General features: G+C 36.6%; 1 protein-coding gene across 1 annotated transcript; it reads left to right on the forward strand.

Annotated features, from left to right (window-relative positions):
- Nucleotides 1–777: 777 nt before the first annotated feature.
- Nucleotides 778–13840, forward strand: LOC121523373 (CD209 antigen-like protein E). Its single transcript, XM_041808237.1, has 9 exons — nt 778–897; nt 1097–1444; nt 1689–1769; nt 9223–9336; nt 10108–10185; nt 11071–11121; nt 12593–12744; nt 12847–12971; nt 13062–13840. The coding sequence occupies exons 2-9, from the start codon at nt 1363–1365 to the stop codon at nt 13243–13245; spliced, it is 867 nt and encodes a 288-aa protein (XP_041664171.1). The 5' UTR covers nt 778–897; nt 1097–1362; the 3' UTR covers nt 13246–13840.
- Nucleotides 13841–14171: the final 331 nt, after the last annotated feature.

The raw sequence follows: 14171 nt of genomic DNA on the forward strand, positions 1-14171 counted from the left end.
CTTCTTCTTCTTCTTCTTATTATTATTATTACCAATTTACTCTGGGGTTTTTTTCACCAGAGTGTTTCTAAGGCAGAGAAAAGCCTCTAATTTCAAATATTCACAAGTTCATGGATGAATTATGTAATCTTCAGTCAGGACTAAGTCGTTTTTGAGGCATGTAAAACAAGATCTGAACTTTTTTTAACCCAGATTTTCCAAATGCTCACTTGAGTCTTTTCAATTGATAGATACTGTATTAATAATACAGGATTAACACAGCAATACTATGCATTTTAATGGATAACTTGATTTAAAATTAAGTGAAAATGATCAACAAAAAATATTAATATGGTTTCAACTATGTGAACACAATCAAGGAATACTCTAGTCCACTCTCCTAGATGTACAGTGCATTCAGCACATATCCACTTTCACTTTCTTTCACTTTTAAAGTAAAAAAAAATCTTTTCAATAATGACAAAGAGAAACAGAATTTTAGAATTTTCTCCAAATATTAATTAAACAGAAAATAACATGAAACATCACATTGACATTAGTATCAGACCCTTTGCAAAAACACTTGAAATGGAGCTCAGGTGCCTTCCACTTCTCTTGATCTCTGTTGAGATGTTTCTACCTTTGACCGGAGTCCACCTGTGGTAAACTGAACTGATTTGGCATGATTTGGAAAGGCACACTCTCCATAGAGGGCCTCACAGCTGACAATGCATATCAGAGAAAAACCAAGCCATGAGGTCAAAGGAACTTCCTGCAGAGCTCAGAGACAGGATTGTTGCAGGAAAGGCTACCACAATGTCTGCTGTTCTGTAGCACAGTGGCCTCCATAATTCTCGAATGGAAGAAGCCTTAAAAGGGCAGAGAGTGTTGGCTGTAGTCTCGAAGTTACATTAAATGGTAAGAATTTAGTGTACAACTTTATCATTGGCACCATTCTTTAAAGTAGAGAACATAAGCAGCAGAAGGTGGGCTTCCACATTCTCAAAAAAAGCATAAATGTTAATATGTAATATGATGTTATCGGTATTTTTTTTACTGCAAAGCATGCATGAGCTCTTAGACATTAGAAAAAAGTTTGATTTTGTCTGTTTGAAAGGTTCCAGTTGTTTAACACCCTGTCTATCTCCCTCGAAGATCTGCTCAGGGTTACAGCTCTGTAAGTCACCACCTCACTCCGCCTGTGTTAGTTCACTCTCCACAAAAGGGGAAGTGAGAAATCATTTAAATTAACTTTAGACTGGAAAAAAAGACATTTGCAGAAGAAACCATTTCATAAAGCCCTACTCACAGAAACTTCCTACAGGAAGGGTTTTTTAACTCATTCTGGGAAGTTTATATTTTAGTTCTCTTTTAACCTCGCTGATGGTTACGGAGGTAAAAATGCCTGACGCTGATGTTCTCTACTCTGATGTGAAGTTCACAAAAACAAAGGACAAAGTCAACGGTAAGTCTTTAATATTGCCTGAGCTATATTCTTATGGATTTACATTTCTGTTTTTAAACGTTTTCCATCTACTTCCCCTTCAGATACTATCTAAAAATGTGACCAGATCTTTTAAAGAAATACCTCCAATAACTACCAAGAGATTCCTTTATTTGTAACTGACAGACTGTAATGTAAACGTTTTATCTCACCATCTCTTTCTAACACATTTCTCACCAGTTTGTTTCTTTTGTTTGTGTTGCAGGAACAGCTTCACCCTCAGAGGACACCACATACTCTGAAGTCAGAATAACTAAGGCACCACAGCCGTCCGCAGAGCTCTCTGGTGGGTAAAACCTATGAACAGACAAAAAAAAGAAGAACTGCAGCATACAAACTGTGGTTATGATGACACAAACAGACTCCAGACTGAATAACTTTAAAGATTTTTAAAGAATAAAACATGTTTTCTTTAATCATACAGAGTTGTGCTGATCAGATGACAGAAACATAGAAGAGACATGATCGGTAAATTTTAGAACTTTAAAATCCGAAATCAAGTGTTTATATTTAAAAGTAGTAATAATTTATTTTGATCATCACAATTTAGCCAATAAATAAATGAATTAATAAAGACAAGTTATACCTAAATTGCTGAGGAAGTATGCCAAGGGATCGAAATAATTGAAAAGCTGAAGCTTCTGCTTACAGTTCCTGTTTTTCATAAATAAAAAAAAAACAGTTTGTAATTTAATTCAAATAATAAAATTCACATAGTTCAAACAATGCTGCTTTACATAGCCAACATTTTCTAACATAGAAATTCTACTAATACATTGGTTTAAATAGATGACTAGATCATCCATAGAAGATTAAATGTTGGGGAATTGGCTTTAAAATTTTCAGAAATCTTTATGAGATTTTTGGGGATATGTTTGTATCTTTAAAGGTCTTTGATTTTAACTTTTGGTGGAGTTTCTCTTAAATTTTCATCGGGATTTTAGGGCTATTTTCCATAATTTTCTATGTATTTTAGAGAAATTTATTTGAAAGTTTTGGTCATTCACTTGCTTTAAAATTTTCGGAAAAATTAAACAAAAACTTTCAGGAGTATTCTTGAAATTTCGGGGATTATGTTTGTATATTTTGAAATGTTTGATTTGAATCTTTGGGGATGTTTGTCATTTTTAGGCACTTTAATGGTAATATTTGACATTCATTTGTAATCTTTTTGGAATTTGATTGGTAGTTTTGTTGGGAATTTCCTTCAGAATCTTTCCTGAATTTTTAAGGAAATTTTGAGAAATTTGTTTGGCTGTTTTGGGGGTATCGGTTCTATAATTTGCCCTGATTCTCTTGGGATTTTTGGGGATATTTATACATAAATTTTGTGGGATTTGATTGGAAATTTTACATGGGATTTGTTTTTTTTTAATGTTCAGAAACTTAATTGAAGTTTTTCAGGAATATTAATGGAAATTTGTTGGAAAAGTTCTATCAAAATCTTCAGGATTTTACAGAAAGTTTCACTGAAACATTCAGGGAAAGTTGGAGGATATTTAAAGTGGGTTTTAAGGAAATTTTTAAGAATTTTGACAGACATTCTTGGAGATTTTAGGGATTCTGAGTGTATTTTTTGTGGCCTGACATTCTGTTAAACTTCAAATGATTTCAAAGAAAAAAATTCCAAAACTTTAAGAATTTTTAGTGGAAATATTGGTCAAAATGACCTCCTACATGTGAAGAGATGAGTTTGTTTTGTATTGTGCAGTGAGATAAGTTGTGAAAATGACTCCCTGTTCAAAGACATGGGCTAGGTTTTTATTCCTATCAGGTCCCACTGATCCCAAACAAATGAGAGAAAATAAAAATGCATTCCAAACAAAAGCACGGGTTTTAGGGGGCTGAATTCAAACAAAAGTAAAGTACGGAGTAAAGAAAAATAAACTCAAAGAGTACGAAGGGGTTTTAAGATAGAGACAAAGCAGGTGCCCATCAAATAAGAGGCATGTCCAAGCACAGTTCGAAAACTATCTTCAATGACTGAACCTGCAGTGAGGGGCCAGGATTTAATCAAATAGTATCAGGATGGAATTGGGTAGGACAGCAAAGATGAAGCCCTTCAAAGAGCCTCAAAACTCCACACATCAAGCTGATTTTAGTTAGACAGATCCTTTAAAACATATTGTCAAAATGAAGAGATAAAATGGCATGAAATAAACAACATGATTTACGGCTGAAGAGCTGATACTACAGCCTTAGTGCTCATATATTATTTATTTCTATGTGATACAGCCAACATACAGCATCAGGATCTTTATATCATGAATTTAAATGACTTTAAATGTAATTACAGGAGTTCCTGCTTATCCAGCATTTAGGGAAACTCAAAGTAGCGCTGGCTGAAGAGAAGCTGAAGCCGTACAAACAAAGAAGTTGTTACAAAAATTCAAATTGATCAACATATGTTACAATGAACTTTAATGCTTCCTCTTGATCTTATGTGCAGCACAGCTCTTCTCTGTCTTTAGCCGCCGTGTTACCAGCTTTACAGCTTTGCGTCTGTGTGCATGTGTAAAAATGTGAGGTTCTGATGCAAGTTTGGAGAGTTTCAAATGTGAAGTGTCACTTCTGTTGATATGAGATATAAATAAACTTGAAGTTACAGCAGAGACAGTAACAGGAACAGCTCAGCAAGTGTAGATACAGATTGTCACTTGAGGTTGCAGAGTGGAATGTCAGTTTTGCTGTGTTTGCAGAAGTTCCTTAAAACAGTTTAAAGACCTGCCAATGAGTTAAACGCAGCTATGGGGAAAGTTTGGCCACATGATTGTGTCGGCACTGCTCGCCATTTAAAGTGTTAAAAACAGATTATAATGGGGGTAAAACAGGACATAAATTCACACAAGAAATTATTCTGAGACCAAATTTTCTCAGATCTCAGTCATCTGTACCTTCTTTTCAATTAAAATGGGTGTAGTACAACAGTCACATTAGACATTTTTTATAAGACATTTTCTCTCTGATTTGCATAATTTTACTCGGGTAACATTACAATGCAGTTTTCTAATCAGATAGAATTAGTAGTGTCACTCTAAGGAAGGCTCAAGAGGACATAAATGCTTACATTAAGAAATATTGAGAATATAGCCCTAATATATGGAAAACTGAATTGTTATCCAATATCACAACCAGAACAAGTCAAAAATTTGAGAAAAAAATCAAAATTTAGTTTTTATCATCAGGTCAGTCAACAGAAAAGCCTGGGAAAGATCCACTAAGTCCCACTCAGATGTGACTTAAATCTAGTCCTGGAATGGTATTATAAAATCCCTGTAAAGTGAAATAGAAAATGTGTGTCTTATCACACTAGATATGTTAGAAGAAGGGGGCTGGAAACATTTAAAACCCTGAGATCTAGTATGTGTGACTGAATTTTAGATTTAGATCATTAGAAGTTATTCACCTCTTCCCTAGCTTGGTTTAATTTGGGCAGGGCAAATACACAGCCCACAACAACACTGGTTACTATGGTTACCAAATCCCTAATGCTACAATGATATAAAATCACAGAAAGCTCATCTCATTAGTGTTACAGCCAGATAAATGCTATGTTTTTGTTCATTGTGAGGTAAATTTCTCAACTCTGCCACAGTAGCCTACGGGTCATTAAAAGTATCACAACTGAGATTTGTACCAGAAAACAGTAAATTTTCATTTTACAGTAAAGTACAAGTGAACTCTTCACAATGTCAACACAAGGACTTTTTCAAAAAATGCTTCTTTTAGCTTTGCCTTTACTTGACAAGACAGCTGAAGAGAGGTGGGAAATATGGGGAGAGAGTGTGGGGCATGCACCAAACACGTGAGACCAGGAACCAATCCCACGGCCAGTGCATCATAGCCGCTGCCTAGGTGCGCTGCTACCGAGGCGTAAACTCCATAGAGAACTGCATAACGCGAACGATGGCAACTGTAGACATGTCAGTACACGACTTTTGTTGTTTTTGAAAAGAAAACAACTCACTGCAGTTCTTTGTCCTTTTTTTAACAAAGAAATGTCGTCAAGTTCTGATAAAACTGGCGCTTTAGCAGAATCCACGCTAATGTCTTCCGCCATAATCGCACCAGCCTCTTGTTGCTGCTTGCTTACGTCATGACTCCACTGCACCCGAAAGTACTGCCCCTCAACACTGATTAGTCCTGTCACTTTCTAACCGGGCCCAAACGGTTCAGAAATGGGTGTATCCATCTGCTTTGTAAGGTTAACCCTTTCATCCCGAGAGCCCCCATATCTGGGGCTAGCTCTCCTCTGAGGAAAACCTTTAAAAGGCAGTCTCAAAGTCCATGGACAGAGTCCTGTCACACCCCGTTTGAAGCCCATAGATCACGGCTAATTAACAAGCACAAAATTTTCCACCTAAACACAACACAACTCAGGCCACAATCAGTAGCATGAAAAGATGTAAAAAAACTACAGTTCCTTTAAACACAATACTTTCCTGCAAACAAGACACCCTCAATACTTTTACAATACTTCATGCCAAACACACAGGAGATATTTACTCTAAAAGTGTAAACATTTTTAGGCAGAAAAAAATCAGTTGTGCTATCTTCGATCTTTATTCACTCAGTCCCAGTAACTTCTACAAGGATTTTATAGGTCTGCTGAAATCTGTCAAGAGTTACCTTTACATTGATGTCAGGCTCATGTAGACTTTGTAGTTGCAGGTCAGTGACATGACTGGATACAAGAAGACGCGTGAAATAAAGATGGGCAGAGGTTTACCAATCTGCAAAAAAGTGTCTAAAAATGGTGGAAAAAGAGCTCTCAATGTAAAATTGCAAATACTTTGAATATCCCACCATCTACAGTACATGTTATCATCAATAGATTGAGAGAATCTGGAGAAAACCCTGTGCACAAGGCTGAAGGTTAGTACTGGATGCTTGTGATCTCTCTGATCAGCCCTCAGGCAGCACTGTATTAAACACAGGTAAGATTCTGCACTGAAAATCACTGCATATGCTCAGGAACACTTCCAGAAATCATTGTCTGTCAACACAGTTCATAGTGCCATTCACAAATACTATTTAAATCCAGAAACACTGCTGTCTTTTCTGGGCCAAAGCTCATTTAAAATGGACTGAGGCAAGATGGAAAACTGTTCTGTGGTCAGTTGAATCGAAATTTGAAATTGTTTTTCAAAACCACAGAAGCCATGTTCTGCAGACTAAAGAGGAGAGGAACCATCCAGCTTGTTATCATTGCACAGTTTAAAAGCCTGAATCTCTGATGGTATAGGATTGCATCACTGCCTATGGCACAGGCAGCTTGCACATCTGGAGAGGCTCTATCAATGTTGAAAAGTAGATCGAGGTTTAGAGCAATGCATGACGAGACAACGTCTCTTTCATGGAGGGCTTTGCATATTTCAGCAAGACAATCCTAAACCACATACCACACACAGAGCAATCTGTGCCGTGCAGAGCACACTTGAGCCTAAAGTCCAGTTTGTTTGACCAGTGTGAGTGATTTGTACCGCGTTAGGGCATGGTAAACTTCCTTGGCCCAGCAACAGATGGAGGAGGGGGCATCGGCATGGTACAATTGTTCATGCAGCACATAAGCTCTGGTGTGAAATGTGGAAGTGGTAAAACAGATACAATCCAAATATCACTTTAAACCTTTTTTTTTTAATGTTGCTATGTTTCACACCTCAGTATTAGTTAACTCAACTTAGTTATTTTACTCAGTATATCTGTACTTTGCTAGATTACAGATTAGCAATAAAGTTAGAAAAAAGACATTTTGAATACTGGCAGAGCTTGTTGCCCTCGCTGCCCTGAACAAAAGGTCTTGATGAGCAGGCCCGAATGTGAACTTTTACATTGTTGGTTATGTGGTGTGTGCACATGTATTGTCTCTGGGCTTGTTTGTCAGATGGATACAGTGCTGTGAAAATGAACTTCCTCTTTGGGACAATAAAGGCTGAATGTGAGATAAACAGGCTACCAGTAAGTAAGATCTTTGCCAAATGTAAGCAGCAACATCATCCAGAAAGTCAAAATGGGTCAGTTAAGGACACTGACTGATCAGTTGGCCTATCTACATTAGCATTTTTAACCAAGTTAACACACCTTAACAAAGGAGCCTCTAAGAAATAAGGTTGAGTCTTTATTTCATAGTGCAACAGTCACATATTTCATATTTCTATTATTAAATTAAACATTTATCAAGTTTGCACCCTTACTCAAGGCTGCCCACAAGGGGGATAAAGAGGAGAGTTTTCTGGAGCTCAGTCAAATGGGGGGCCCATGGAGGTCAGCAAAATCATGATCCATTGTCAAATAAGTCTGTGATAACCATATTTTATTTTTGACCTGAAAAATAATCACTCTTTCCAGAGTAACAAAAACAAATTGTATTAATTGATGCTGCAGTATAATAAAGCATTATAGTTAACCTCTTTGAAACCCCTGTTCTCAAAGCAGAGTTACTCTTGGCATAGATAACAATGTGGATGGGCACTTTGCACTGAACCAATTGGAAGTAATGTCAGACATCAGGATGCTAAAAAATACAGTAAAAAAAAACTGAGAACATTTTAGCGCGGCCAAAATAGGGTGATTGGGAAATGACACAAATGGGCTAAAAGTGTTTTTTAAATGGCAAAAACTTGGTTGAAAGTGGCAGAAATGGGTTAAAATTTGCAAAGAAAAAGTTGAAAATGGGTTGAAAGTGTCAATAAGTGGCAAAAATCAGTGAAAACTGGCAAAAAAAAAAAGTTACAAAAGTGATGGTTAGAAAATTGCAAAAAGAGGTATAAAGTGACGAAAAGTTGCAAAAAAAAAACAAAAACAAAAACAAAAAAAAAGTGGCAAAATTGGGTTTAAAGTTGCAAAAATGGCTGAAAACTGTCAAAAACAGCATAAAAGATTTCAAAAGCCATGGGTAGAAAGTTGCATAAAGAGGTATAAAATGACCAAAAGTGGCTGAAAAGTGGTTAAAATGGGTTGAAAATGGCATAAGGTTGGGACACTGGGATAAAACTGGCAGTAAGTGGCAAAAATTGCAAAAATTGGTGGAAAGAGTCGATAAGTGGCAAAAATGGATTAAAGGTTGCAAAAAGGGCATTGTAAGTTACAAAAATGTGTTCAAAGTGGCAAAAAAAAGCAGAGAAAATTTGATGAAAGTTTCAAAAATTGCAGAATTTGATTGAAAGTGGTAGAAATTCATTTAAAATGGCTAAAATTTTTCAAAGGCAGTGATTGAAATGGTTTCAAAGTGGCGATCAGTAGCAAAAACGGGTTATCAGTGGAAAAAAAGGGTTAAATGTGGCAAAAAAAAGTGATGAAAATGGATAAGTGCAAAAATGGATGGAAAAAGTATTGAAAAGGTGTTTAAAAGTGGCACAGTTTAACAATTAACAAGAGACCCAATAACAGCTTGACACTCTTTTCAGCTCCAAAATGATACAACTGTTAGCTAAGATGCTAGCACAAATGCTAATGGTTCAACACACATGCATTACCATTATAAATCATCACTGAGGGCCCATTCACTGGGTTTCCAGGGGCCCGGCCAATTCTGTGGCTGTCCTGTATTTCCTTTATTTGTTCAACCCTGACATTTTCATGGTTTGGGTTTGTTTTTGTGAATTAAAGAATGAAAAATCTGCACGAGGCCAAACACTCAAACTCTTTTACATGTTTTAAGAGTAACAATTCCTGACCACATCACAGGAGCTAGTCTTTTAACATTGTTGATCCTAACACTGATCTCTGCTGTCTGACAGGCCCCACACCAGATGCTGTGTCAAACGGACGCTCAGGGCTTCCTCTGGAGAGAATTTCCCTGCTGGTTTTTATTGTACTTTTTGTTCTTGCTGCTGGGGCGCTTGGATATACCAGTAAGTTTGTACAGTTCCTTAAAAATATCTGACATAGATCGACCCAAAAGTCTGTGATTTAAGGTGAACATAGGCAGAGTTGTTTGTGGTTTTAATCCCCAGCTCCTTCAGTCACATGATGGTGTGTCCTTTAGTGAGACATGCTGGGTTATAAATGTATGTGGTCACATCTGAAGGGTATTAGCTAATACTGATGACCAACTCTCCATAGCTGCCAAAGCCATCAGTATATGAGCATGGAGTTAATGGTGTGAATGGGCAGGTGTGACCTGGGCTGCAAAAGCATTTTGGGTAGTCACTCATTACTCTATTATTGCATCAGTTTCCTGTTTTGTAAGTACACCTTGTGAGGTACTGATTTTATTAAGAGTTTTATGTTCAAAACAGGAAGTAAACAGTGGAGATGGGCAGGGATGGGAGGTACTCATCTGTACTCATCAAACTGTGTAAGTATTTTAGTTGAGAGCCCCCTAGTGGCAGGATATTAAATACTGTTCATTTAAATATGGATGAGTGATGAGAAGTGTTGCATCAGGTGAGCACATGGGCGGGGCCACTGATTCATGGGAAAGAGGACTATCTCAGGAGGAAGGGGAACCAGTGACACAGCAGATGACAGAATAAAGTGTGATGAAAGGGTTAAATCGCTGGTGTGAGGGGAAAGTGAGACAAACTGTCAAAGCATTTTATGTAGTAATGGTTCTTCTTCATGAATAGACTTTTGTTAATAAAAGTTTTATTTCTAAAGACTTATTTTTTTTCCTTCATCAGCTTATAAACACACACAAACCACAGAAGCTCTTCAAAGGTTGAAAGTCGACTACGAACATGTGAAGAAAAATCTCACAGGTAAGTTGATTTGAGTTTAGCTTTAACTAAAAGTTAAAATCACACCACTAGTTACGTGGCTGTCCTCTTGGGGTACAAAATAGATGAAGTTCCCTCCCTCTGATGACCACTCAACAATTACAGTGTCAGAAAATAGAATTTTAATGAGATAAGCTTATATCCTGCACTGTTTCTAACAGCTTTACTCTTGTTTCAGTACAGTAAGAAAACTCACTTTGGTAAATGCAACACCTCATACGCACATTTGGACTAATTAATGTTAACTATCTTGAATTATCTAATCCATCTCATGTAAATCTGCCCGCATCCTTGCATATTTTAATCTTTTGATTATGTCTAGTCAGCATTCTTGCACCATTTGGACATCTTCCAACCACACTATCAATGCACACAGACTGGTATAAACTAAACAAAATACCAAACAATACCTAACAACTTGTTAATATTTGATTCTAAACTACACTTTTGAAAGCAGAGTTAACCATAAGCATACTTGGCCAACAAAAAAAAAGCTGATTCTGAACTATAAAACTCATGTTCAAAGAATTTCTGTTCTACCTCTTATCGCTGCCACAGGGTTCTGTTAGACCAGCACACTCAGAAAAAACAAACTTTTTTTTGTTGTATGTTCCCCAGCAAAGATTCACAGCAGGTTTGACTCTTAAAGACAGCAGGATGTTGTTTTTGTCGTACAGCACTACCCACACGTACAGGACATGATCAGCAAAGTGAAACATGCACAGTTTTGTCCACAGAGGGGCACCAAAGTGCCTCATGGGAACTTTGAAAGACTGAAACATTCTTTGTTCCTGTTCAGGTTGTCAAATAAGGAAATGAGAGCTCTGAAAGGATAAATGATAACAGTGGAATCTCATCTTTTTACAGAGAAAAAATGTGAAGTAAACTCATGCATAAAGGAGCCACCATGTCCAGCAGGTAAGTGATGGGTCACTGACATTTACAAATCCAAATCTAGAATTAAAGAACATTTGACCATTGTAAGCATCTGATTTTCTGCTGAATCTTTTTCACTTGTCTCCTTTTTGGTTATATGAGTAAAACTTCTGTTGCTATTTTGGCCAGGATGTCCTTATAAAAGAGACTTTTTGTATCTCTGCATGAGTTAAAGTTCAATAAACACATGTGATGTAGCTGTAATATCAATGAGTACTCTTGTTTATTAATCCTGATCTCAATATTAATCAGAATAATCAGAATGATGATGTTTGCCGTTATCCCGCAGCCTTACCAAGCAGGCAGAACAGTCTCAAATCGGACCTGTGGCTCTGTTCCAGCATGTCGTTCCAAACTCTTTCTCCCTGATTTCCCATACTATCCACTGCCCTGTCCTCCAAATAAGGGCAAATAACATCCAAAAACCTAAAAAGAAAAAGTATTCATAGATATAATCTAGTGATGATGACAGGTGATTAGTCGATATTTTCTGTAAACCTAAAATGAAGACCTGGAAATCCCAACAGTAATATCGCTCTTCAGTTGTTATGTGAAGTTATAATATACAGAACATTCAGAAAGTGTTCAGACCCTCTTCAATTTATAAAATCTTCCAATGTTGCAGCCTGAAACTACAGTTGAAAAAATCATTTTTACTCTCATAGGGGTCCATGATCACATCAGCATGATTTCATCATCCACTATTTTTGTCACATAATAGCATGAAAATAAAGCCACATTTGCACTGCAATTATTTAATGTAGAAAGCAGGATTTTAAAGCATTCTTTCCATTTTTGTTTGATGCCAATAGGCCGAGTAAAACAGGAAATATGATTATCTGAATTTAATATCAAAACTTATTTTACACATAGGGGACAGTGGACCGTACTGTACAGGACTGGCACTGGTATTTCTTTCATATTCTTAGCATTTGTCATTCCTTTTTAAAAAGTGACATTATATTGTTTTAAATAACAATGTGAAATATCCTTTTTTTTTTGGGGGGGGGGGGGGGGGGTGTATATCTAATACAGTAAATGAAACTTGAAAAGTTAAATTTTTAGTTTCGTATAGTTCATAGTCGGTAGTGAGTTGGTAGTGCTGAAAAAAATGTTACCAAACATTAGATGACATACTCATTTATTGAGATTCACCTGTACAATCTGATAAACGATAAAAAAGCCTTCCAGAGGATTATCAGTCACCAAATTTGCCTCATTTATCAAACCTGATATAAAAGATAACTATGTGAAATGTGATGGCAATTTAGAAAATGACAATTTTCAGTCTATTATTGGAGGTATCAGGCTTTACAGGGTTAATCAAAACTCCTTTATTTAATAGAAAACTGCCTTCACTGTAGTAACATGCATCTGTGTGTGAAAGGGTTAAGCCATCAAACTGAGTAACTTACTGTGGCTTTACTGAGTCTCTGCTGTGATTTCTTTAAAGATGGCACCTGTCTGAAATGTGAACAAGGCTGGGAGCGATATGGAGGAAGTTGTTATTATTTCTCCAAGGATAGATCATCCTGGGATCACAGTCGGGATAAATGTAAACAACAAGGAGGAGAGCTGGTGAAGATAGAGAGCAGAGAGGAGCAGGTTAACACACTACTGCAGCTTCATGGACCTCACTGGATTTATTCTCTTCTTCATCATATTTCAGAGTCTCTCATGATGCTTTTAAATAAAATTTCCTGACAGGTTTTCCTAGACGTGAGGCTGAGAGACAAAATGGTTGAAGCAGAGGACAAGTTCTGGATTGGACTGACTGACGTGCAGAGAGAGGGGACGTGGATGTGGGCAGACGGATCTCCACTGGACAAAAAGTTTGATTTATTTAAAGCATTTTTCTTTCAATTCCTAAAACAAGAGTTTTCTGTTTAATGGAACTGGTTTATCTCTTTTCTGTTTCATAGTTTGACATTTTGGAGCAAGGGTGAGCCGGACAACTGGACAAGGTCTGATGGGGAGGACTGCACGAGGATGGGGGAAAAAGGAGGAGCTGAGGAAAACAAGTCCTGGTTTGATAAATCCTGCAGATTCTCTCATAAATATATTTGTGAGAAACCAGCAGAAAATGGAAAATTGGAATGTCTCTGAAGAGTATTTCAGCTTATTTCCCTCTCAGCTCTTTAAACATCTCAGTACAAGACAATGCAGAGTAATGCTGTAATAAATATCATTATTATTAAACAGATCACAAATGACGGTGGAATTTTAACAATTAAAAAATATGTAGAACTTAAATTATTAAAAGTAAAGAACGCTCATTCAAAGAAATATCATCCGTAACAGTTTCAAGATCAAATATGTGATCATTACCAGGGCCCAAGGCTGCCTGTAATCAGGGATAGAGGGGAGGTCAGGAAAATCATGGCCCATTGTAGAGTAAATCTGTGATAACCATATTTTGTTTTTTCTGAATAATATTGACTCTTATAAAATCAACAAATGCATTTTATTTATTAATGCCATAGAATATAGCCTTCTTAATGTAAACCCCCCTGCAAAAATAGTAATGAAAAGGGGATTTAAGTGGCAAAACTGATGAACCAAAGAAAGAAATGCAGTTAACATTTGCAAAAATTGGCATAAAAAGGCAAGAAAAGAGGTTACAAGTGGCATAAATGGGTGTAAAAAATGATGAACCGCAGTAAAAAAAAAATCACAAAAATTGATTAAAAGAGTGGTAAATAGAGGCAAAATTGGGTCAAGAGAGGCAACATTAGGTGGAAAAATGGTAAAAAGAGACAAAAATGTTAATTTAAAATTTATTTAACCAGGAAAACCTAACTGAAATTAAAAATCTCATTTACAAGACAGTATTGGCCAAAAATGTGCAAAAAGATGATGAAATTGTATTTTAAAGTAGCAATAATGGGTTAAAGTAAAAAAAGAGGAAAAAATGTGTTAGAAGTGGCAACAATAGAGGTAACAAATAGTGAAATGCAGTTAAAATAGGCAAAAATGGGCATAGAAAGTTAAGAAAATTGGTAAATAGTGGCAAAAATGGGTCAACAGAGGCA

This window comes from Cheilinus undulatus, linkage group 16, assembly GCF_018320785.1.
Source record: "Cheilinus undulatus linkage group 16, ASM1832078v1, whole genome shotgun sequence".
NCBI classification, from domain to species: domain Eukaryota; kingdom Metazoa; phylum Chordata; class Actinopteri; order Labriformes; family Labridae; genus Cheilinus; species Cheilinus undulatus.

Bases quoted from the DNA above. Each gene is read 5' to 3' on its own strand.
- LOC121523373 (XM_041808237.1), top strand. From the start codon at position 1,363: ATGGTTACGGAGGTAAAAATGCCTGACGCTGATGTTCTCTACTCTGAT. The intron at 1,445-1,688 runs GTAAGTCTTTAA...TTTGTGTTGCAG, and splicing joins AACAAAGGACAAAGTCAACG to GAACAGCTTCACCCTCAGAG. The intron at 10,186-11,070 runs GTAAGTTGATTT...ATCTTTTTACAG, and splicing joins TGTGAAGAAAAATCTCACAG to AGAAAAAATGTGAAGTAAAC.